General features: G+C 43.8%; 1 protein-coding gene and 1 pseudogene across 1 annotated transcript; one reads left to right on the top strand and one right to left on the bottom strand.

Annotated features, from left to right (window-relative positions):
• The window catches only part of LOC110160420 (NLR family CARD domain-containing protein 3-like), a 197,359-nt pseudogene that overhangs the window by 91,061 nt on the left and 79,525 nt on the right, over positions 1–26,773 (bottom strand).
• LOC129410448 (stonustoxin subunit beta-like) lies at positions 2,716–3,740 on the top strand. Its single transcript, XM_055158711.1, has 2 exons — positions 2,716–2,791; positions 3,181–3,740. The coding sequence occupies exons 1-2, from the start codon at positions 2,716–2,718 to the stop codon at positions 3,738–3,740; spliced, it is 636 nt and encodes a 211-aa protein (XP_055014686.1).

Here is a 26,773-nt window from a genome sequence, read left to right as displayed (position 1 = left end):
AGAACATATTTTATTCAGAACAAACTAGATTTAAATGAAGATATTTTGAAACCCTTTGCAGAGTTCAGAAAGAAAGTCAATATTGATCTTTTTTACAGTAGTAGGTCCTTTCCGTTGTTCTACTGGGGGACTTCAACACCCTTGTGGGCAATGACAGTGACACTTGGGGAGGGGTGATTGGGAGGAACGGCTTCCCCGATCTGAACCCAAGCGGTTTTCTGTTACTGGACTTCTGTGCTAGTCACAGTTTGTCCATAACGAACACCATGTTCGAGCACAAGAGTGTGTCTATAAGTGCACGTGGCACCAAGACATCCTAGGCCGGAGGTCGATGATCGACTTTGTAGTCATGTCATCTGACCTCCGGCCGCATGTCTTGGACACTCGGGTGAAGAGAGGGGCTGAGCTGTCAATTGATCACCACCTGGTTGTGAGTTGGGTTCACTGGTGGAGGAGGAAGCCGGAAAGACCTGGCAGGCCCAAGCGTGTAGTGAGGGTCTGTTGGGAACGTCTGGCGGAGCCCTCTGTCAGAGGGACTTTCAGCTTGCACCTCCGGGAGGACTTCTTCCAGATTCTGGGAGAGGCTGGAGATACGGAGTCCGAGTGGGCTTCATTCTCGGCCTCTATTGTTGATGCGGCTGCTCGGAGCTGTGGGCGTAAGGTCTGTGGTGCCTGTCGCGGCGGCAATCCCCGAACCCGGTGGTGGACATCGGAATTAAGGGATGCTGTCAAGCTGAAGAAGGAGTCCTATCGGGCCTTGTTGGCTCGTGGGACTCCTGAGGCAGCTGATGGGTACCGACGGGCCAAGCGTGCTGCAGCCTGTGCGGTTGCGGAGGCAAAAACTCGGAGCTGGGAGGAGTTTGGGAAGGCCATGGAGGAGGACTATCGGACGGCCTCAAAGAGATTCTGGAAAACCGTCCGGTGCCTCAAGAGGGGGAAGCAGTTCTTCACCAACACTGTTTACAGTGCAGGGGGAGAGCTGTTGACTGGGGACATTCCGAGGAGGAAGCCGAGGCTGGGGACTCGGAGACGGACTCATCCATCACCCTGGCTGAAGTCACTGAGGAGGTTGGCAAGCTCCTTGGTGGCAAGGCTCTGGGGGTGGATGAGATCCGTCCTGAGTACCTTAAGTCTCTGGATGTTGTGGGGCTGTCTTGGCTGACACGCCTCTTCACGCCTAGCGGTCGGGAACAGTACCTCTGGAATGGCAAACCGGGGTGGTGGTCCCTCTGTATAAGAAGGGGGACCGGAGGGTGTGTTCCAACTACAGGGGAATCACACTTCTCAGCCTTCCCGGTAAGGTCTATGCCAGGGTACTGGAGAGGAGAATCCGGCTGATAGTCGAACTTCGAATCCAGGAGGAGCAGTGTGGTTTTTGTCCTGGGAACACTGGACCAGCTCTACACTCTCCATCGGGTGCTCGAGGGTTCATGGGAGTTTGCCCAACCAGTCCACATGTGCTTTGTGGACTTGAAGAAGGCATTCGACCGTGTCCCTCGTGGTGTGTCCTGTGGGGGGTGCTCTGGGAGTATGGGGTTCGGGGCCCTTTGCTAAGGGCTGTCCGGTCCCTGTATGACCGGAGCAGGAGCTGTGTTCATTGCCAGCAGTAAGTCAGACCTGTTCCCGGTGCATGTTGGACTCCGCCAGGGCTGCCCTTTGTCACAAGGTTCTGTTCATTGTATTTATGGACAGAATTTCTAGGCGCAGTCAGGGGCTGGAGGGGGTCCGGTTTGGGGACCACAGGATTTCATCTCTGCTGTTTGCAGACAATGTTGTCATGATGGCTTCATCGAACCAGGACCTGCAATGTGCACTGGGGTGGTTTGCAGCCGAGTGTAAAGTGGCTGGGATGAGGATCAGCTCTTCTAAATCTGAGGACATGGTTCTCGACTGGAAAAAGGTGGCTTGCCCTCTCCAGGTGGGTGGAGAGTCCCTGCCTCAAGTGGAGTTCATGTATTTCGGGGTCTTGTTCACGAGTGAGGGGAGGACAGAACGTGAGATTGACAGACAGATCGGTGCAGCTTCGGCAGTGATGCGGTCGCTGTATTGGACCGTTGTGGTGAAGCGGGAGCTGAGCCGAAAGGCGAAGCTCTTGATTTACCGGTCAGTCTTTGTTCCTACTCTCACCTAAGGTCATGAGCTCTGAGTAGTGACTGAAAGGAAAAGATTGCGGATACAAGCCCTCGAAATGAGTTTCCTCCGCAGGGTGGCTGGGCGCTCCCTTAGAGATAGGGTGAGGAGCTCAGTCACACGGGAGGAGCTCGGAGTAGAGCCGCTGCTCCTCCACGTTGAGAGGAGCCAGTTGAGGTGGCTCGGGCATCTGTTCCGGATGCCTCCTGGACGTCTCCCTCGGGAGGTGTTCCGGGCATGTCCCACTGGGAGGAGGCCCCGGGGAAGACCCAGGACACGCTGGAGGGACTATGTCTCTCGGCTGGCCTGGGAACACCTCGGGGTCCCCCTGGAGGAGCTGGAGGATATGTCTGTGGTGAAGGAAGTCTGGAAGTCCCTGCTTAGGCTGCTGCCCCCGCGACCCGGCCCCGGATAAGCGGACGAAAATGGATGAATGGATGGATGGATGGATGGATAGGTCCTATCCTTGTTGTTGTTGTTTGTTTCTTTTGATTCTTTCTGAATGAGAATCATTCAGTGGGTATGTCATATCCCATGTAAGCTATTTTTTTAATTACATTTGATCTACTTAGATATATATTTGGAATGCACTTTTGTAAAGGCGAGAGTGGGGTGGGATATGGAAGACATTTCAAGACATTGTCAAATTCTGTGGAAAAATGCGGATTATAGCTGTTGCAAAAATCTGTAAAATATATTGTTGATGAGTGTAGGAATGTGTAGAGTGACGTCAGAGACTGGAGCTGCACTTTGTCACTGCAGCAACAAACTACACACAACTCACATTTACACTGAAAATAATATGAAATAGATGTGTGAGAGGCTCTGAAACTAAAGGAAATATAGGACTGCTGCAAAAGAAATATTAGACTAATATAAGAATAAGAAATAAAATACAAATAGATTCATTGAAAAAAATAAATTAATCATCAATAAGTAAAAGCCTTTAAATCCATCTTTCATGACTACATCTGTCCATATTAAACTCTAATGAAATGTGTGTCTCCACATGGGACTAACTGCTGCTGTGTTGTGTTTTCTCTCCATCAGATTTCTGTGATCTCACTCTGGATCCAAACACAGCGGACAGAAACCTCAAACTGTCTGACAACAACAAGAAGGTGACACGTGTGAGAAAGGAGCAGCTGTATCCAGATCATCAGGACAGATTTGACTACTGGCCTCAGATTCTGTGTTCCACTGGTCTGACTGGTCGATGTTACTGGGAGCTCGAGTGGAGTGGAGGGGTTTGTGTATCATTGTCTTACAGAGAAATCACAAGGAAAGGAGGTGGTATTGACACTTTGCTTGGAGGCAATGATCAGTCCTGGAGTCTGGAGTGTTCTAAAGGTGGTTTTTCTGTTTGGCATAATTACAACCACACACCCCTCCCTCAGCCCTGGTCCTCCTCTTCTGGGAGAGTAGCAGTGTTTGTGGACTGTCCTGCTGGTTCTCTGTCCTTCTACACAGTCTCCTCTGACCAACTGACCCACCTCCACACCTTCAACACCACATTCACTCACACTCTGCTCCCTGGGTTTAAGCTCTGGTGGTCTGACTCCTCAGTGTCTCTGTGTGCTCCAACAGAGTCTCTACTCAATGTAAAATAGTCCAATATTTTTCATATATTTTTACGTAATTGAAAAAAATTGCAGTGTTAATTGCAGCGAGTGTCTGGATGAAGATAAATGTGTAGTGTGAGAGATATGTGTGGGTGTTATATGTGTACGGGACCAGAACTTTATGAAGTGTCATAAAATATTTGAAAAAACTCTTCTCTCTCTCTCTCTCTGTCTCATCTGACGCTCATGTGTCCTTGATTCAGGAACTAAATCATTTCAGCTCAAAATCAGTTGAAAAAAGACAGTTATTTTGTGTGGTTTATTAAGAGCAAAAGAAAATTCCATTCTGTCACCGGACCAAAGGTTTAGATGCACAGTTAGATGGTGACACACTTTGACAAAGCAGTTTTTAAATAGTCTGAAACCTCAAAAAAATAAAATAAATACAAGTGATTCCTCTCTCTCTCCTCTCATTCAGTCCATATTTCATTTCTTCCATTCCTGCTGTTTTTGCTGCTGTGTGACTGTGAGCGGGGTCGCCTCTCCACAGATCTGACCTGTAACCTGGCCTGGTAGAGTCACCTGCTTGTTTCCATGGAGATGTATAACTGTGATGACATACTTAGTTTTACCTGAAAAAACATGTGTTACTCTCAGAGGAGCCAAAAACTGTCCTCAAGTAAGAGTCACACTACTTCAGAATAATATTAGTCAAGTAGAAGTAGAAAGTCGAGGTCCAAGAAATGATCAGAAGTATTTGGGAAAAGTACTACTCAAGTCCGAGTCACTTAAAGAGGAGTGTGGGGACTGTTCTGGAAATCTTTCCATCAGTGTCTTTTCCTGGTTCTAGATTCATCATAAATGCTCCATCAGATGTCGACTGTTAAGTGACGTTTTCACAGCCTCTTGATTCTTACATCTTGGTTTTTAGATTAGTTTTTGTAATCTGAACTGTTCTCCCACGTACAACACTCTGTCCTTGTGTCTGTTGTTTATATCAATCTGAGCTTGTTCTTCTCCTGACTGTTGATCCAGCCTTGTGTTGACCTGTTCTCTGATGAGACTAGGTCTTATCTTATGTGTGTGTATCATCCCTGTGCCTTATGCCCCCGTGGGGTAGAAAGACTCTGTCTGTATTGTTCTGTCACAGTTTAGGACAGACGACTCTGTCAGGAACAGGGAGTTTTGGGATTGTGTGCACAATTGATTCAAGACGACTTTTCAGTTCTTTTTTCATGTTTGCAGTCTAGAAATTCCACAACAGGATGTAACATCTAAATAATAATCTGAAGTGAATGTAATCTGACAAAACATGCAATAAGTCCCAAAATCTGGCGTTTTCAAAGGACAGACACAAAAATGAGACAAACTAAATCAGATGTGAAGGAGCTGCAAGAAACACAAATGTTCAAATCATTTCATATTATCACATAAACCTTTTGTCCCTTTAGACTTCCTGACATTGTGAAGAGGAACAGGATTGGCCTAAAACACATTAATGCACCTGCAGTGTTGTGGCGGCCTCTAGTGGTGAAGCTGGAGACTGCAGCACAAACTATTTAAAGCTGTATTTCTCACTGATGTCAGCTCTGCTCCTGAAATGCTCGTTTTTAACAGTGGTGATGTGAGGGAGCGTAGGACCTTATAAATTAGACAAGCCCTTTTAAGTTTGACTATGTTGCTAAAGTCCAACAGCCTTTGCTTTTTCAGAATGTGGCAAACTTGTCAAGGTCCTCAAGAGGCACTGGCGTCAGATCAGCTGTTGCAAAAAAAAGCAATTGATGCGTTGGTTTTATCCATGGGCACATTATATACAGTGGAAGGAAGTGTCAAGATCGTCCCACCCTGAGCCCCACTGCGCTCCCCACCGCCCAACAAGCCAACGGCCATCACAGACAAGCCACAGGCTGACAGTATAAAAAAGTGGACTAAGCTCGTGTGACGTCACCCGTAGTGTTCGGCGCCATTCAAATGAAGCTCGCGATGCTAATGGCTACAGGTGCCAGGTTATATATTATGAAAAGGATTTTTTTCCACAGACAAAAAAAAACAACAACAAAAAACAGAATCATGATGTTGAGCTAGTTAATACAAACATTTTAAGACCAAAATGACGAGGCTCAATGCAGCAGCTACAGAGAGAGGGACGACAATATTCCAGTGTAAGCTGAATGGGAGCCAGAGTCAGAAGGAGCCAGAAGAGCCAGATGTGAACCTCCTACTTGGAACACGGCAGCTAGTGTGTTAGCTATGTCCATTTATATAAACAGTCTATGGCCAGACCGTGTCTCCCGTTCGCTCCTCATGTCTCTCACTCACTCCTTGTGTCTCCCGTTCATTCCCTGCGTCTTCCGTTTGCTTCCCGTGTGTGTCCCGTTCACTCGCCTTGTCTCTGTTCTCTGTCTCCCACTCGCTCCTTGTGACTCCCACTCCCTCCTTGTGTCTCTCACTCGCTCCTTGTGTCTCCCACTCCCTCCTTGTGTCTCTCACTCGCTCCTTGTGTCTCCCACTCCCTCCTTGTGTCTCCCACTCCCTCCTTGTGTCTCCCACTCGCTCCTTGTGTCTCCCACTCGCTCCTTGTGTCTCCCATTCACTCGGCTTGTCTCTCGTTTTCTCCCCTTGTCTATTGGGAAGGCATCCAGATGGTCCATAAAAACACATTCTGAGTGCCTCTCTCACAGTGTGTTCCATTCATTATGATCACAAGGTAGTTGGATTTTTGCTGGACAGAGCATTGTCATTGCCAGACAATTACGACCCAGAGAAGGGGCTGCACTGAGCAGGTAAAGTGTCGGTGACTTTTTTTTATTACTTATCAACCCAAATGTCCCATACTCATGAATGAGGGATTCTTGTCAGCACCTCCTTTGCGCTGTAGGCAAGGCCAAAATATCATTCTGCAGGCTGCAGTTGAAACCCCTACTGTAAATGGTCTTTGTTAAATTTATTCAGAACTGGTAATCAAAATAAAATGTCTCATGTCCGAAGTAGGCCGAGATTCACGAGGCCCGCACTGGCAGAGTCTGCCGCCTACTACGACAACCCTTCATTACAGCATGTCTCAGTTTAGAAGTGCTGGTGTTCCAAGACCTTTTAGTATTGTTATTCAGACACGTCATATTCCCCTCCGTTAGGCTACATGTGCATATTCAGGCTGCTGTCCATAGTGCTGAATGCAGCAGATTGGTCAATAGGTAGGTAGGTAGATAGACAGATAGATCAGCTTTACTGACCAGCTTTACTGATTCCCAAGGGAAAATTCAGTATATAAAAGACTTTTTTTTTTTTTTATGGAAAAGTGTATCTGAGCTGCGGCCTGTGGTTAGTTGCGCTCGTCTAACTGCTCTGCATTTCCGACATCACGGAACAGCCACAACCTTTATTTTTGAATGATACAGTAGGGCAAACAGTAATCCCTTAAGTAGACTACAAAGCTCAGTGACAGTTGCTATAGTAAACCATATCCCCGACAATCTGGGAGATGATCACAGCCAGGTGAGGTGAAACTGACTGAGGGACAAAATAAGTCTTATGGTGGTGTAGATTTGAGTATTGTTTTTCTATAAATTCTCGGTTCAGTTTAAATTAAAATTAGGACTTGAAGGCCATTTTGTAAGCCTAATGTGGACGGTTCATTCCAGTAATCCCACACATGGTGTGTAAGAACACCTTTGAAACTGTGAAGTGATTAATGGTGATTTGGGATTGTAACCAAATTAAGGCAAGATTAGACCAGGTTTTGTGATGGTGTTGTTTTTTTCATTGTAATCTCTCAATCTGGAATGAGCTGTAGATGTTCAGACTATAATCTAATCTAAAAAGGAGGCTCTGTTCACACCTGCACTGCACTGAGATATGGATTGTAATAAAGATATAAACCCATTATTAAAACCACAACTTTACTATGTTTTAGCTTCAAATGTTGAATTTGAAGCTAAAACAGTTGAAGCCTATACAGCAGGGGTGCTCACACTTTTTCAGCATGTGAGCTACTTACAAAATGACCAAGTCAAAATGATCTACCTAATACAAAGTCAAGCAAACTGCACTGAAACACTCTGTGCCCCTTTTTTGGACCCTCACCCACAGTTTGAGAACCCCTTCTTTAAGAGAACTTCCTCTGGCACTTTACACAAAACTGTGAAAAAAGTGAAGGAAGATTTTTAAACCTGTTTTTTAAAGTTCTAAACTGGAGTTACATTCTTTTCTGGTTTTGCAGTGATATTTAAAAAGAAAACAGAAAACGCACACTGCTAACCACTGCTGTGGTCCAAGACAAGAAAAATATCTGATGAAGGCTTTTTTTGCCGAAACGTTATTTTGTTAATAAAATAGTATTTGGACATCGGCCAACCGAGTGTGCTATGCATTTTTTCACTCTGATTTGCAGTGATATTTACCAGCCTCTGCACGTTTACCAAACCAAACGCACATCGTGACAAACACAGATGCATTTGTGCACTTTTGTTAGACAAACTTCAGCCAAATGTGGCAGTAGGTCTGTTCTGTAGATCCGCTCTATGCTGTAGACCTGCTTTGTGCCAACACTGGAACACAAATTTAGATTCGTTTTTGCTTCACGTTTGGTCTTGTTCTTCTAATCAGCCGCACTGTGGGAGGGGCTTGTGTTGGCTGTACGCAGGAAGGAGCGAGAGCGTGAAAAGGCGAGGGGCGGCGTGCTGACGTGAGGCAGATGGACAGGTAGGATGTTTAGGAAGTTGAACCTGCCCTGTGATGCACGCTGGTACACGAGGGCACACGCTGTTGCAGACGAGCCGTGCATAGGGAGCGTGTGTGTTTGTGATGTGCCGTAGAGTCTCCGCGGGTTTCAAATGAGCGCACAGGCTGCACTGAGACGCCCCACACGCTCCTGCACCCGCTACAAGTTTATTACCAACAGCAGCGGCCGGAATGAAATATGATCACACTTGTTGAGTGTCAGACCTCGAGTGAGAGACAAGACCAAGTCCGAGACGAGACACGGAGATGTACCCACACGACCTTGGCGATTGACTGGTAGATCGCGATCGATGTATTGAGCACCCCTGATCTTGACATAAATTCGACCAGATATTATCTTCAATTGTAGTGTTTGTCTGATTCCCACCTCTCCTAAAATCGATACAAGGCTGGTTTAGGACATTCATTGATCAACAAAGTATACATCTTAGAAATAAATTTATAAGGTCCACCATCATGTAACAACCTTTCAAATGCTGTAAGTTTGGGCAATAATATAGTACGGCCCAGATTACTAGTAAGAAATGATCGTAGTTGAAAGTAACACATTAATGTATTATTTGGTAAGATGTACTTTTCTTTTAGTTTTTCAAAGGACATTAATGATCTTTTTTCAAAACAGTCCTCCAATATATGAATACCATTTTGGTGCCACGATTCCAAAATCTTGTTGTTTACAGTCAATGGAATAAGATTGTTTTGTCTCAATGGTGATTTTGGAGAAAGTCCAAACTGCTGGCCAACAGTCTTGTGTATGTCATACCATAACCTTATAAGGTGGAGGAGAATAGGATTGTCAGTCTTTTTTGACAACACTTTGGAATTATATTTGTAAACAAAATCATGAAAAGCATCTTCTCTCAGAGAATGAAATGCAATATGAACCCAAGATGCAGACGCCTCCCCTTCAAACCTAGATAAGATAAATCGCATTTGGGCTGCGAGGTAGTATTTTTTAAAACTGGGTAATTGAAGCCCCTCCTGATTTATAGTTCCATGTCAATATTTCTAAAGACCTTCTTGCTACCTTACCATTCCAAATGAACCGCCTTACAATTTTGTCAAGTGCTTTAAAGAATGTTTGTGGTAGGACTATTGGAAGTGACTGAAAGAGATACTGCAACCTTGGAAAAGTGTTCATTTTAATGCAATTAATCCTCCCAATCAGAGTGAGAGGTTAGATTGGCCCATTTATGCAGGTCTTCTTCAATCCTTTTCACCAGCGGACCATAATTTAACTTAAACAGATTTTTTAACTTGCTATCCCAATTTATACCAAGATATGTTATCCCTGTTGGAGTCCATTTGAATGAGACACCTTGACATTGAGAATAATTGAATTTTGTTAATGGAATAATTTTGCTTTTATCATAGTTGATCTTATATCCAGATACAGAGCCATATGTATTCAGTAAGTTTTGCAGTCTAATAAGGGATCGAGAAGGATCTGATATATATAGAATTACATCATCAGCCAATAGACTGATTTTATGAGCTGTATCACCAAACATAAAGCCTTTTATATTTGGGTCCTGTCTAATCGCCTCTGCCAACGGCTCAATAGCCAATACAAAAAGCACAGGAGACAATGGACAGCCCTGGCGACTTGATCTGTTTAGTGCGAATGACGCAGAAATCAGCCCGTTAGTAGTAATCCTAGCCTTTGGTTTATAGTACAGAGTTATTCCAAATCCAAATTTTGTCAAAGCTTTGAATAAATAAGGCCATTCTAGCCTGGCAAAGGCCTTCTCTGTATCCAATGCCACCGCTACAGTAGGATCGGACCTAGTTTTTGCCAGAAGAATTATTTTAAAAAGCCTGCTTAAATTGTTTGCGGATATACGCTTCGAATAAAGCCACACTGGTCTGGATTAATTATTTTTGGTAGTACTTGATTGAGTCTGTTAGCCAACAATTTTGAAATCAATTTGTAATCCGTATTTAGAAATGATATTGGCCTATAAGAGACACATTTCAGTGGGTCTTTATTTTTCTTATGTATTACTGTGATTATAGCTGTTGTAAAGGATTCTGGAAGTGTATGTGTTTTTGACGCTAAATTTGTCACATCCAAAATCAATGGAACAAGCAGGTCCTTAAATTCTTTATAAAATCCAGGCGGGAACCCATCTTCTCCTGGTGCCTTGTTTGACTGAAGTGAACTCAAGGCTTTAGTAATTTCTGTTCCAGAGATCCAGACTCTGTCTATCCTCCTCACCAATCTCAGCTAAATTAACTGTGGACAAGAAGTTGTCAATATGAGTGAGGTCACCGGAAAGTTCTGATTGATACAAATTTGAATAAAGTTTTTTAAACATATTGTTTATCTCAGTTGGGTTATAAGAGATTATTCCTGCTTAATTTTGGATAGCATTGATGGTCCTACTACTTTCCTCTGCTTTTAGCTGCCATGACAACATTTTATGTGCTTTCTCTCTCCAATTCATAATACTTTTGCTTTGATCTCAAAATATCCTTTTCGACCCTGTATGTATTCAATGTATTATACTGAATCTTTTTCTGAACTAAAGATTGATAAGTGTCATTAGAGCCACTTCTTTGGAAATCTTTTTCAAAGTTTGCAATTTCCCGCTCTATATTTTCAATATCTGCTGTGAATTTCTTTTTCAGACCTTTAGTATAAGAGATGATTTGTCCCCTTAAGTAAGCTTTCAATGCGTCCCAGAAAATAAAACAAGTGGGAGAAGAAGCACTGTTCCTTTCACAAAACAACTTTATATGACCTCTTATAAAGGAGCAGAAATCTGATCTCTTGAGCAGAGTAGGATTGAGACGCCATCTATAGGGTAGTTTAGGTATGTCAGGAAACAAAATCGACAAAGTTAATGGTGAATGGTCAGACAATATTCTGGGTAAATATTCTGCATCCAATACTCTATGAAATAGCTGGGAAGACAATAAGAATAGATCAATTCTGGTATGTGAGTTATGAGGGCTTGAAGAAAATGAAAAGTCTCGAGTCTGAGGGTGCATTTGCCGCCAAATATCTATTAAGTTTAGATCTTTCATACAAGTCAGAGTAATTTTGATTTGGATTTGTCCAAAGCTGGATCTAAACAAAAGCTGAAGTCACCCCCGACTAATAAATTGTTCTTCCTTTCAGCAACTTTAAGGAGCATGTCTTGCATAAACACTTCGTCATCATAATTAGGTGCATATAAATTTAGAAGTGACCACTGTTCTGAAAAAATTCTACAGTTTGCTAAACCATATCATCCTGAGGGATCAATGAAAGTATCAATCACTTCCAGAGGTGTATTTTTTTTTCACAAGAATGGCCACTCCCCTGGCCTTTGAGTTAAAAGATGATGATATTACCTGGCCTACCCACTCCCTTTTCAATTTCTTATGTTCTTTACTAGTGAGGTGCGCCTTGAATGAAAGCAATATCTACATTAATTTTCTTCAAATAAGCCAGAACTCTTTTCCTTTTAATTGGACCATTCAAACCATTAACATTAAAACTGACAAATTTCAACACCCTATCCATAAAACAGTTTACGTTTCATATTTTCTTCCTGACCTCTTAGAATATTACAATAAATGGGATATCTGTCAAATGAAAAGTAGTATTTTGTAGAGGGCAGAAGCATCCATAAAAATAAAAATAACAAAAATACCCCCAAAACAAAAACAAGGGTGAGCAAAAAACCCTGCAGTGCCAACTTCTGAACGTGAACTTGTGGCACAATTCCCTTCATCTGGAACGGTCTTGTGTTCTTGAACACCTGTTAAAGATCCTGAGATCTGCTTCCCCTGGGAGGCTCTCCGTTAGGATAACATGCATAGCATATAAGAAAACACTCTGAATACTCTTGAATATTATTGGTAAGATAATTACCTTAATGTCCAATGTGAAGCACATTATCATAAACTTAACACAAAGCATCGCCGCGCTCCTTCACCTACTGTAGCGATCCACAGTTTATCTGGCGTCTGCGTCTTTCAGAAATGCTGCTGCCTCTCTGGGTGATTTGAAGAATTGTTTTTTTTCCATCAGGAAGTGTTATCTTCAGAGTTGCAAGATGGATTAGAGAATATTGAATATTCCTGGATCGCAGCTCTTTTTTCACTTGGTCGTATTCCTTTCGGCGCTTCACCAAGCTGGCGCTCAGATCAGGGAAGAACATCAGTGGCCTGTTACATTATGGGACCATCACCTTCTCTGGAGAGTTTTGTAGAGGCGCGAAGTATCTTCTCCCGTTCCTGATACTTCAGCAGTCGTATCAACACGGGTCTGGGTCTCTCGTCAGTGGATGGTCTCGGCGCGGATGTACGGTGAGTCCGCTCTATTATCAGCGGTTCGGTGAACTGCTCATGCCCCAGTGTGTTTGGTAGCCAGTTAGTAAAAAACGCGACCGGGTCATTTCCTTCACAGCCTTCACCTAGATTTAGGATGCGTATGTTGTTGCGTCAGAGGCCAGTTACGTCGCCCGGATTGGCGTCACCAGGGCCTCACCCTGGAGCCAGGCCTGGGGTGAGTGCTCATCAGCGAGCGCCTGGTGGCCGGGCCTTCCCCCACGGGGCCCGGCCGGGCTTAGCCCAAAGGAGCGACGTGGGGCCATCCTCACGTGGGCCCACCACCCGTGGGAGGAGCCATATGGGGCCGGTGCAGAGAGATCTGGGCGACAGTCGACGGCGGGGGCCTCGACGACCGGATCTCCGGACATGGAGACTAGTTCTGGGGACATGGAATGTGACCACCTCGCTGGGGGGGAAGGAGCCTGAGCTTGTGCGGGAGGTTGAGCGTTACCGACTAGATATAGTCGGCCTCACCTCCACGCACAGTTTGGGCTCTGGAACCCAACTCCTTGAGAGGGGCTGGACTCTCCATTTCTCTGGCATTGGCCGCGGGGAGCGGCGGCGGGCTGGTGTGGGCCTGCTCATTGCCCCACAGCTCAGCCGCCGTGTGTTGGAGTTCACCCCGGTGAACGAGAGGGTCGCGTCCCTGCGCCTTCGGGTCGGGGACAGGTCTCTCACTGTGGTGTCGGCCTACGGCCGAACAGCAGTGCTGAGTACCCGGCCTTCTTGGAGTCCTTGGGAGGGGTACTAGACAGTGCACCGACCGGGGACTCCGTTGTTCTCCTGGGGGACTTCAACGCCCACGTGGGCAACGACAGTGACACTTGGAGAGGGGTGATTGGGAGGAACGGCCTCCCCGATCTGAACCCGAGTGGTGTTTTGTTATTGGACTTCTGTGCTAGTCACAGTTTGTCCATAACGAACACCATGTTCGAGCACAAGGGTGTCCATAAGTACACGTGGCACCAGGACACCCTAGGCCGGAGGTCGATGATCGACTTTGTCGTCGTGTCATCTGACCTCCGGCCGCATGTCTTGGACACTCGGGTGAAGAGAGGGGCTGAGCTGTCAACTGATCACCACCTGGTTGTGAGTTGGGTTCGCTGGCGGAGGAGGAAGCCGGAAAGACCTGGCAGGCCCAAGCGTGTAGTGAGGGTCTGTTGGGAACGTCTGGCGGAGCCCTCTGTCAGAGGGACTTTCAACTCGCACCTCCGGGGGACTTCTCCCGGATTCCGGGGGAGGCTGGAGATACGGAGTTCGAGTGGGCTTCATTCTCGGCCTCTATTGTCGATGCGGCTGCTCGGAGCTGTGGGCGTAAGGTCTGTGGTGCCTGTCGCGGCGGCAATCCCCGAACCCGGTGGTGGACACCGGAAGTAAGGGATGCCGTCAAGCTGAAGAAGAAGTCCTATCGGGCCTTGTTGGGACTCCTGAAGCAGATGACGGGTACCGGCAGGCCAAGCGTGCTGCAGCCCGTGCGGTTGCGGAGGCAAAAACTCGGAGCTGGGAGGAGTTCGGGGAGGCCATGGAGAAGGACTATCGGACGGCCTCAAAGAGATTCTGGCAAACCGTCCGGCGCCTCAGGAGGGGAAGCAGTTCTTCGCCAACACTGTTTACAGTGCGGGGGGAGAGCTGCTGACCTCGACTGGGGACGTTGTCCGGCGGTGGAAGGAATACTTTGAGGATCTCCTCAATCCACCGTCACGTCTTCTGAGGAGGAGGCCGAGGCTGGGGACTCGGAGGCGGACTCATCCATCACCCTGGCTGAAGTCACTGAGGTGGTTGGAAGCTCCTTGGTGGCAAGGCTCCGGGGTTGGATGAGATCCGTCCTGAGTACCTTAAGTCTCTGGATGTTGTGGGGCTGTCTTGGCTGACACGCCTCTTCAACATCGCATGGCGGTCGGAGACAGTACCTCTGGACTGGCAAACCGGGGTGGTGGTCCCTCTGTATAAGAAGGGGGACCGGAGGGTGTGTTCCAACTATAGGGGGATCACACTCCTCAGCCTTCCCGGTAAGGTCTATGCCAGGGTACTGGAGAGGAGAATCCGGCCGATAGTCGAACCTCGGATCCAGGAGGAGCAGTGTGGTTTTCGTCCTGGCCGTGGAACACTGGACCAGCTCTACACTCTCCATCGGGTGCTCGAGGGTTCATGGGAGTTTGCCCAACCAGTCCACATGTGCTTTGTGGACTTGGAGAAGGCATTCGACCGTGTCCCTTGTGGTGTCCTGTGGGGGGTACTCTGGGAGTATGGGGTTCGGGGCCCTTTGCTAAGAGCTGTCTGGTCCCTGTATGACCAGAGCAGGAGCTGTGTTCGCATTGCCAGCAGTAAGTCAGAACCTGTTCCCGGTGCATGTTGGACTCCGCCAGGGCTGCCCTTTGTCACCGGTTCTGTTCATTGTATTTTATGGACAGAATTTCTAGGCGCAGTCAGGGGCCAGAGGGGGTCCGGTTTGGGGACCACAGGATCTCATCTCTGCTGTTTGCGGATGATGTTGTCCTGTTGGCTTCATCGAACCAGGACCTGCAATGTGCACTGGGGCGGTTTGCAGCCGAGCGTGAAGCGGCTGGGATGAAGATCAGCTCTTCTAAGTCTGAGGCCATGGTTCTCAACCGGAAAAAGGTAGCTTGCCCTCTCCGGGTGGGTGGGGAGTCTTTGCCTCAAGTGTCTCGGGGTCTTGTTCACGAGTGAGGGAAGGACGGAACGGGAGTTTGACAGGCGGATCGGTGCAGCTTCGGCAGTGATGCGGTCGCTGTATTGGACCGTTGTGGTGAAGAGGGAGCTGAGCTGAAAGGCGAAGCTCTCAATTTACCGGTCAGTCTTCGTTCCTACTCTCACCTATGGTCATGAGCTCTGGGTAGTGACCGAAAGGACGAGATAGCGGATACAAACGCTTGAAATGGGTTTCCTCCGCAGGGTGGCTGGGCGCTCCCTTAGAGATAGGGTGAGGAGCTCAGTCACACGGGAGGAGCTCGGAGTAGAGCCGCTGCTCCTCCACGTTGAGAGGAGCCAGTTGAGGTGGCTCGGGCATCTGTTCCGGATGCCTCCTGGGCGCCTCCCTCGGGAGGTGTTCCGGGCATGTCCCACCGGGAGGAGGCCCCGGGGAAGACCCAGGACACGCTGGAGGGACTATGTCTCTCGGCTGGCCAGGAAACGCCTCGGGGTCCCCCCGGAGGAGCTGGAGGATGTGTCTGGGGTGAAGGAAGTCTGGGAGTCCCTGCTTACGCTGCTGCCCCCGCGACCCGGCCCCGGATAAGCGGACGAAAATGGATGGATGGATGTTGTTGCGCCTACTGTGGTTTTCAAGTGACTCGACCTTCTCCAGTAAAAAACAAGTTGTCTTTGCTTAACTTGGCCACCTGTGAATCCATCTCCGCTAGCTGGTCCTCCATTTCCCCAATGCGGGTCTCCACCTCGTTTACGCGGATGGTTAAACCATCAAGCACAGCCTTCAGCCCTGATATGGAATCGTTAATCTCTGTCGTCTTGATGTCTAGTTTGTCGCTCAGGGTCTGATTTCCAACACGTATCTCCTGGAGTACAAGTGCAATGTCCATAGGTAATGACGCGTGCTCATGAGCCATCTTGCTAGCGTCTTGATGCAAGTCGTCTTCAGACGGTGGATCGCTCACTTTTGTGGAGTTCGCTTGCTTATTTTTCGACCTCAAATCCATTGTGCAGCTTATCAACGTAAACAGGTATAGACCACTGCGATTACAAAGTTGTATAAGTGTTTTCAAAGGAAATTTACCGGAGAGCCTCCAAACTAGTGTCTGTCTACCATCGCTGCATCACATGACCCCCATAAGTCCATTTTTCTTGTAAAATCCTGCACTCGGCTCCACTTTTCTCATGTTGGACATTTTGCTGATGAGGGTGTCACGGTCAACAGTCAAAACGATCGTCCTTTAACCCATTGACGCCGGCTGCTGCGCAGCGTAGCGCTGAGTCTCCTGCCGGTGTTCCGGATTGGAACATGTGCGGGATACACTTGGATTATTTTTCAATGGAGAAATAATATGCCACGATAAAGAAGGTTTAACGCGACAATACAGCTCCGGCAGTTTTGCGTCTCTCTATGGGAGTGAATGGAAGCGAGAGGAGGACACGCCCCCCATGCTTCCAGGTGTGGCTCCGCCTTTACCAGTTACGCTGATCGCCAGACAATCCGGACACCGGCAGGAGACTCAGTGCTGCGCAGCATCCGCCGTCAATGGGTTAAGAGCGTTTGGAAAGAGACAAGTCTTCATTTGTGCTGCTCTGGTGGGAGGGGCCACGTACAGAGACGCTGGAGATGCTGCTGTGATAAACACCACAGAAAATTACCAATATTTTAATAGAAAATATAATTAAAATATTTTGGTAGAAAATCAGCGGAGCACCAGATTATAGGTGTTGGAGGGCTGGATCCGGCCCCCAGGCCGTATGTTTGACACCCCTGACTGAAGTGGATGGTATGCAGTTACATTTATTTCAGTTATTGAAGTAGTTTTTTTTTTTTTTTAAGAAATAGTACTTTTCAGAGTACTTTTCTAGCAGCATAGCATACATTTACATCTGTATTTTGACAGTAGGACAATGAATGGATAACAACCAGTTGTCACTGGTCAATACAAGTTTGCTGCACTAACTTAAATAAAAATTAATAAAGTTGTTAATTTGCATTAGGCTTCATAGGTTTTGTTATGTTTCATAATTTGTTTCATGTTTTGGTTCATATTTTTATCATGTTAAATGTGCTAATGTCACTTTATTTGATGCATGTGTTTGCCCTTTGAATGCACTTGGTTGCAGTGAACTCAATGAAGTTCTATGGGAAAATTTAATGTGATGTCAAATCTGGTGCTTCTGCTACATTGCCGCCATGGATTTATTAAAATAATAATAATACAACACATCCGACCCCGGATAAGCGGAAGAAAATGGATGGATGGATAATACAACATAAAGCCCTGAAGTACGTCTTGGGGTGTAGCTTTATAAACATTTATCACACACCTGCCCGACTGAGAGACAGAGAGAGAGACAGAGAGAGACAGAAGTGACCGGAGTAAACTTTATGTGACTTTGAGATTGTGGGTTTTTTCGGAAGGTTCAATGCGTGTCCTAAAAAGAAGCACGAGAGATGGAGAATCCGAGAGAACAAGCCACTTTATTTCAGCATTTCCATTGAGAGGGATTCAAGTTGATTACCAAGTACAACTGCCACCCCGGACGACGTCTCTGACCAACTCAAACTCAGGGGTAGCTTTATACTACATCTTGACAAAACATTAACTTGTTGATTTAGCAAATACAGCAAGAAATGAACAATACTGCTGACCCAGTACACCTTATCATGGGTGGGAACATGCCACGGGACCACATATGTCAGTTTTTCTGCTTCGTGGCATCTCAAAGTCCAGAAAAACATGTTCTTTATGCACTCAAAGTACAGAAAAACATGTTATGTAGACCTATAGATAGTCAATACGTGTTTTCCACCCTGTTGTCATTCCAAAGCCCATAATATTAGGTGAATTAGCATGACCAACACATAATTTCCCACAGTATTCCCCCTTTTGATTACATCAAACATGTAATCACCATCTAAAATAAGAGGAGCAAGATGCTACCTCCACATAATAAATCCCCATATATGAACAAAATAAAATTAAAAAATTGTTTGTTAGCTTTAGCTCTTTTATAACATTTCCCAGATTCTTGTTAACACAATATACTTGAATAACATAGTACATAATCAATACATGACACTCGGACAGCGAAAATAAGAAGACCAGGAGCACATACTCAGGAAGTTTTATCTCTATTTAATAATGGATACATTTGTAGGGTTTCAATCAAACCCAATATTGGAGTCAGAACGTGAGAGCTGAGAATCAGCAGAGAGTAACACATTTGGGAGACGGGAGCATTTCGTGTTAAAGGCAGTAGTAATTTAATCGTTCACTAGTGATCTGAGACATGGGATAATGCAACATCCAATTACAACTAAAACAGCTAATATAATCAGTATAGTGGTACATATGATATTATGGTAGCCGTCCAAGGGCCAAATATTTTGTAGAGCCAGTTAAAACCAAGTTCTTCAGATACGCCAGAATCCTACCCAGTTCCCAGACAAGGATTTGAGTTTGGACAAAGCTTTAATAATCTTTCCTTCAGGGGATGTGTTGTTTGTATATAGTACAGCATTCAGTTCCAAACTGCTGCATACAGATGATTCTTTGGCAAGTAGCATATCAAGGCAATTCGATTTTGCCAAGCCATAAGTGAGGTAGGGCCTAATTGTTCAACGATACCTTCCAATGCTTCAATCGTATAATAATAACAGAGGATTGCATCGTTGAGTAATTGATTTACGCCCCTACAATGTTTTAAATCTGCTTGAAAGCTGCATCATCTTTTCTATTTTTTATTAGATAATTCTTTGTGGGTCAATTTTGAAAGTATTTTCTGCCTCGTTTTTGCTGTCCATCGGTACTGGCTATAACTCTGCGATCTCTGTTGCATAATTGTTCTTTTGACAGGCAAGTGTCTTTACAGACAACTTGTTACATTTAATGCATGGTCTATAGCTGGTATACTGAGCATGCAATCTAATACTTCACATACATCAAATACTATATTACAAGTTTGTCCTTCGTAGCAAAGTTTTACTATTTTTGGTGCTCCCCTTTTTACCCTTTTCTGTGCTCCTTGTGTCTTACTGTTTTGTCGTCTGCCAACTCCATGTCGTGGCTTGTCATTTTGCTTGTGGGCTGTCCGAGGTCAGTAGTGGTTTAAAGCTTCTATGATAGGGACTATAACAAACAAATAAAGCAAAAAGAAATTAGCATAATCAAAGATAGACATTGAAAATTTCTCATAAAGCATGGCCTGTACTCTCCTTTTAATTATTTCCCCTTTTCTTCCCCTCCTCTGCTGGAGCCCAGTAGCGACGGCGGTCGAGGTGCGTCTTCAGGTCCTCTGCATTCAGCGCCATCTGGATTCGATTGATCTTCTCCATCTTCATCACCCAAGGTCCAGGGGAGATGAATTCATCTGAATTGGTTCTTTCTTCTTCTCCTTTAATTCAGCTTGATATTTTTGTAGTTGCAGTTTCACAGCGGCCAGCTCCAGTTCTTGTTTCTTTTCTTCAGCCTCCTTCTTATCTTTCTGCCACTTGGTTATCTTTGGTGGTTGCAATGGCATCGAATCCTTCTTCAGATTTGTTATATAGTCCCATGATATTCTGTAGGGCGTCTTGGACTGCTTTCGGCATGCCTTTCACCAGCGCAGATCGGAACATGACTGACATTCCAGTTCCGACTTCCATCTGTTCTCCGGTTACGTCATGGTATAGATTGGTCGCCCGCTGCTTGTAGCTGTAATAATCGTCGTTATCTCGCATCTGCATGGACAACAGCTCATCAGTGACAATACATGGAAATCTTGTCCTGAGTTCTCTCCCTCCAGGCATCACGGAAGATATGAATGGGGTAGTTATTCTGTAGCTGCATTCTTGTTCTTTCTTCAGTAGCTCTCTTGATGTTTCTGGCAACTGTTTCATCAGCAGCTTTGATCAGGGCAGCTTGTATGTCTCCCCAACACAGTTTGTCTCCAGCTGTTTGTTTCAGGAGGCTCTCATCCATGGTACACTCTCTGGTCAGGTTCGGCAGTGTGAGCATCAGGGCACTCCAGTCCTTGAGTGAAAATGGCATGTAAACATCTGTCGACCATCCATTCTTATTGGGCAGACCTTTGCAGATTCTTCTCCCTTCTGTAATGTCAGGTCATCCGTGTCACTGATATATGGTTGTCTTGATTTTAGGGGATCGACCGTTCCACTGATGTATGCTTCTTCATAGTCAGTGTCAGAGACCGTTCCAGTGAATGTTCCATTAACAGAGTAGGGTTCGTCACTCTGTCTCCTCGGGACTTCTGTCGTGGCATCCCTTGGTCCATCCTTCTTTGTCCTTGGAAACGAACTTCCACTTTTCCCCATCATTGTGTCTCCGTCCAGGACAACTGATGTCTTTTCATCGTCTTGATCTGTCATGTATTGTCTTCTCACGTGTCTTTCGTTTTGACTCTCTTCCTCCACTCGTCTCAGCATCTTCTCTGTTTCTATTATGTGAGTCAATGCAGACACTTGGTTTTGGACAGATTTGATTTTTTCTTCTAGTTCTCTTGTAGGGCCTCCAACAGATGTTAGCACCAACTCTCCTCCAATCACTTTATGAGTTATTTTGGGAGGCCGCCATGTCCCTGGATCGGATGGCATCATAGAAGTGGAGGGTGTTCTGAGTTTTTGGGCTTTTGTTAGTGGCACTTTGATATGGTGGGGGAACGTCCTTCTTCATCATCTGGGGATGGCATCCTTCATTTTCAGATGGTATGTTTGTTGCATATCGTAATGTCTCCTCACATCTGGGTATTTCGTCTATGTCGAATGCTTTGTTCAAGCTGCGTGACCTTGGTCGACCTTTACTCCATTTCTTAACTTCTTCCTCCTTTTCAGATTCGTCAGACTCATCCCAAGAATCCTTGTTTCTGGAGCGTGTGTAATATTTATGCGATAATTTATCTGTAAGATTTGGATATAAGCCCACAGCAGGTTCCTTTAAAGTTTCTCCCAAAGGTTCTTCTTCCACCATCACCTTCTTCTCCTTTGGTTTGACAACTAGAATGGAGGACAGTTCTCTCATCTCTTGTTTTTCTTTCAGTTCCTTTGCCCATTCTTGCAGCTTCTTTGCCAATCTCATCTCCTTCTCACACTTCTGTAATTTTAATTGATTTAATCTTCTTGTTAAAACATTATTGGTTAGGTTTGTACTGCTTGATCTTATCTTTGTAATAACTCTTGATGGCCTTCCATTGTTCGTCTGTAGGGGCTATGGGATCCTTTTTTCCATGGATCATCTCCTTTTTTACATATTTCTTGAGCACATCTTGGATGGTATACAGATTTGCTTGGGCTCTTTGGGTCAGCTTCTTCTTCCAGCACCTTGCTGTTCCAGAAAGCCTTCAACTGGTTCAATGTAACAAACTGAGACATTGTGATACCTCTGGGACCTCTGTGTTATCAATTATAGTGTTATCTTTTTCAGCTGCTGTTGTTATCAACTGGTTATTGTTTTAGTTTTTTGGATTGAGTCTTATTATTTTAGTGGTGAATCACTATTTTGGTTTCGCTCGAAATTTGGTCCGTGTTAAACTGGTCGATAATTGTTTTGGAATGACTTGTTTCCTTGAGATTCCTCTTCTTAGTTTTTGTTTTATGAGTTATTTTATTTCGCAGACGACCTGTGGGCACTAAGGCTATTTTGATCTCGCTGGGCGGCTTCCACGTCCTTAGTTGGATTTCTAAAGAGAAGAAGAAATGTATCTTAGATAATTTTGAAGTATTATTTTAGGAGCCAGCATTATCTTTTTATAGTTTTGTTTGAGATTATTTAATTACAAATTATTTTAACAATTTTAGTTTGTTTTTGAAATAACAGTGTTATTTCGCAATCATTAATCAATTTTCTGTCTAACCATTTTATTTCAATGCAAGAGTATTAACCTCAAGTTTCAACCTCAAGTACAATCTGAGACTAAGTCATGGGTCAACTTAAACATTTTAATTTCCCTTTTTATTTTAGTTTTCCTAATAATTATTTTAGTGATAACCCTGTTTTAGATACTAGATTTGGGACAAGCCAGAAACAGAATATGAACTTCAGAATGAAAAAAACCTTTTAACTATTATCGCAATTTTGTCAAGATACTCGGCATAAATTGATAATACACGTTGAACTGTTTAAAGTGGACTTATAAGAGAATGCATAATTGTACAGATAATACTGAGATCAAAAATTAAAATGTGAGCGAAATTCAGGTTTGGAGAGGCAGAGTGGATCAAACCAGAACTAAACTAAGACTACTTCTGAAACAGAACTAGGCCAGGATCTAATTAGGACTAAAGCTGAACTAAAATAGAACTACCTCTGGACTAAAATTAAACTAAGGCTAGACCAGATTAAACCACACCTGGACGTGAACAGTGCTAAACTCAAACTAAATTTAGACTTAGAATGGAATAGAACCAAAACTGGACCAGAATAGGACCAAGTCCGGACCAAAGCTGGACCAAGTCAGGTGCAGACCAGGTCTAAACCAGATCTGAGCCTGAACCCAACCAAGTCCAAAACTGGTCCATGCAAGGCCCAAACAAAACTAAACCAGGACCAAATCAGGTCTGAAATATCGATACAATCTGCTCTTCCAAAACCAGAATTCACAACACTTAAATCTAAGCATTATAAACAACGCAATTTTATTTAATAGATCAACATTAAGAGACAGTATTCAAACAAGTAAACTTATTTTGTATCATGTCAACTAAAAACAGGTTTAAGGTACAGGGATAAACACTAATATCAGGTCTATATAACAACCATAAGTGCAACAAGAGAATTGTTATGACTTTTTAACTAAACATCGCAATTTAAACTGTAACGGATTATAAGTTTAAGAATGTTTTCAAATTTTTAACACAAATGATCAGCTACATTTGGTAACCTTATAATCCAGGGCACATTCATCAATTTTTAATAACCTTCAACAGTTACGAATTGTTAACCATCAGCACCCGCTCAGCCCGACACCGTTGAGAAATGAAATGCTGTATCTAATCAAAAATGCTCCGTTTACTGTGTTATCACACGGATTTATTATTTCAACATGGAACAACAGGCCATTACCAAGCTTAAAGTCACAGCATTAATAGAATCAAGCCGACAAAGCTTTCAACAATTAACCACGCTGTTTCAGAAACTTCAGCAATAGCCCATCATTTTATTTACACCATAAATAAGCATCTTCAATCAAGCAAATTGGTAGACTTACTCTTTACCATAAACACAATTGAACATGCTTAGTTAAATTTAAAACGGAGCACTTTTGAAACAAATCTAAAGCAAATATACAATGCAGTTTAAGCAGTTTAAGCAACATCAGCATTTCACCTCCCACAGCGCGAACCAGCGTCAAAAAACCCCACAAACCCACTCCGCCACCAGCCGGACACCAGCACATACGCCCCCTGCACACGCGCCTCCCACCACCGCTCATCAACACGACACCAAACCGCTCCCGCAGATGAACTGAATTCACATACGAGGAGCCAGTATCGCATCGAAAAGTAGCGGCGAGTAACGCCCACAGGTGAGCGCACGCAAAATGCCCAACCAACAAGCGAAACAACCTCATGGGGAATCAGACACTGACAAAAGCCGAGCAAACACCAATGGACAACAAATCAATCATTTACCATCATCCCAACCAGCGGGCAGCCATAACAACAATGTACCCCACAATAAAATGCCACCAAAACTTCAAATGTAGCCTGATTTAATCTTCTTTTCAACATCGTTTTTAATATGTCATATTCTTCTTTTAGATCTTTTAGTATTTTGGCAATATTAGATGAGTTTGAAGGACAAAGATTCTGCGTTATATTTACTGCATTCTCAGTTATTTCTTTCACCGTATCATCTTTTAATTTCATAGTTATATTCTCTAAGCTTGTATCCGATTTAAACATTGGTTTGGACACTGCTCCAGCCATAAAAGTGACTTTTTCCATGAGACTGTAAATTTTATTTTGTATTGATTGAATGTCAAACAATCCTAATCCATTTGTGGTATTATTTAGTCCGCTAATAATCTCCTCTGACTTATTAGGCGTAGACGTGGTTTTAAATACGGTTCGCGCAGGTGGGCAGTTACAGGTCCAAAGGTTATTGCTGATAACTTTACGGAGTCGACAGCTATAGGTAAGGTGAATATTTTTTCTTAGTTTGATGTTTTATATTTGTTTCCTCTGTGCTTAACTTTATGGCAGTCGTCATGCTATCTATTCTAAACGCTCTTACGTCCTTGATTGTTTCTGGCGTTTTTACGGTACTTATCTCTGTCGGGGGACTTTCTCTGTCCGTAGTATTAAAGGTGCTCAATTGTGGTTTATTTCCACATGGTTTTCGAGTAACCAGCTCTGTAAAGCCATGGGGAAAGGATACGCACCCACATCCCATATTTGACCAAATCGGTTTTGTCTTCCACGTGCATTGGATTGTGACGTCTGTATTATTCATTAAATAGTTTGTAACATTAAGGGATTGACATACGTTTGAAAATGTTTTGTTGTTTTGGGTTGAATATGTTGCGATTTCTTGTTTTTCTTGTGTTACATTTACTAAGCCGATATTTTCTGCTTTGCATGGAATAAATAACATCCCTATTTGTTCAATAGAGCCGTAATCAATTTTACAATGACACGTAATCTTGAAGTTAAACTCAGAATATTTTAGTTCTGGTTTGTTTTTTGCCATTAACACCTGAACAAGTGCTAATATTAATAAACATAGTTTTTGCCTCATCTTTTATTTGTTTTTTACAACACTGCTTTTTAATCAGTTTTACTCTTTTGGTTTTACTTTTTTGTTCGTATTCTAGGTTAGTTTTTTTCTTTCATTTTTTATTTTTATTTTTTTATCTTTTTCTTTTTTACTCAATTTTATTTTTTGTGCGCAACTTGTTTTATTATTTTTATTATAAACTTCATTAAAAGTTTAGTTTTTTTCTCTGCGTAAAAAAGTTTAACCGCAAATAAATTTCCTTATAAAAATTCCTTTGTCTCTCGTGAAGGATAACACGGTATCTCAAGGAATCAATAACTTTCTTAATTACGCTTTATGTGATTAAAGCCTAAACATACGATTGGTTTTGTTTTCAATCTCAATTAACATACTTCTGTCTTATTTTCTACGTGAAGCCTTTTAACACGGATTCCAGCTTTTGCTTTTTTCTTTTCCATGAAGCATAACATGCGATAATCAGTTTTCCATTACTTTTTAAATTGATCACACAAAAGTCCCAAGAAGTAAATCACAATTTCTAGTTTTTATACATTTAACCAATCTGACAGGAATTCTGAAACAACAAAGGTCGCTGTCATACCTTCTTTTGGGAACGTGTTCTTCTGTCTTTACTTCCAGGATTTCGTGGGAGGCATCGTTTGCAGACATCACTCTGTCAAATCACCATCGGGGTCACCATTTTGTGGGTTTTTCGGAAGGTTCCATGCGTGTCCTAAAAAGAAGCACAAGAGATGGAGAATCCGAGAGAACAGGCCACTTTATTTCAGCATTTCCATTGAGAGGGATTCAAGTTGATTACCAAGTACAACTGCCACCCCGGAACGACACCTCAATGACCAACTCAAAATCAGGGGTAGCTTTATACTACATCTTGACAAAACATTAACTTGTTGATTTAGCATAAACAGCAAGAAAATGAACAATACTGCTGACCCAGTGCACCTTATCATGGGTGGGAACATGCCACGGGGTCCACATATGTCAGTTTTTCTGCTTCGTGGCATCTCAAAGTCCACAAAAACATGTTCTTTATAGACCTATAGATAGTCATACGTGTTTTCCACCCTGTTGTCATTCCAAAGTCCATAATATTGGGTGAATTAGCATGACCAACACATAATATTTCCCACACTACTACTACTACTACTACTACTACTATTACTACTACTACTACTGCTACTACTACTACTACTACTACTACTACCACTACTACTACTACTATTACTACTACTGCGTTTCCATAGATATGACCATTATCTCGATCTCCATGGTGATTACCAAGTTTATTTCCATACTGTGGAATAATCAAAGAGACAAACAGACCCTCCTCCAGAAAAGTTACACAGTGCACCTTTAAAGTCAAATGTTGAGATATGATTGAATGAAGATGTGAGTTATTATTTCAGAGCAGTAGGACAGTCCCAAAACACATGAACATGATGGACTCTCTGACAGACACAGACTCTGCAGCTACAGCAGCATTTCCCTGAAACAATGTCACCTTTGACAAGGATTCCGAAAAAAAACACTTAATATTTTTCCAAGTTTTCTTTCTTTTTTTTTTCTCTTTTTTTTTCCAAACTTAAGATTTTGTGCTCCTCCATTGTGTATATT

The sequence above is a fragment of the Boleophthalmus pectinirostris genome, unplaced genomic scaffold, assembly GCF_026225935.1.
Source record: "Boleophthalmus pectinirostris isolate CB_2022bp ecotype Guang Dong unplaced genomic scaffold, ASM2622593v1 HiC_scaffold_22, whole genome shotgun sequence".
Taxonomy (NCBI): domain Eukaryota; kingdom Metazoa; phylum Chordata; class Actinopteri; order Gobiiformes; family Gobiidae; genus Boleophthalmus; species Boleophthalmus pectinirostris.
This window is presented reverse-complemented; position numbering and strand designations above follow the sequence as displayed.

Excerpts from the sequence above, each read along its gene's own strand:
- LOC129410448 (XM_055158711.1), top strand. The coding sequence starts at position 2,716 with ATGCACTTTTGTAAAGGCGAGAGTGGGGTGGGATATGGAAGACATTTC. Across the intron at positions 2,792-3,180 it reads GTCAAATTCTGTGGAAAAAT|ATTTCTGTGATCTCACTCTG; the intron begins GCGGATTATAGC and ends TCTCTCCATCAG.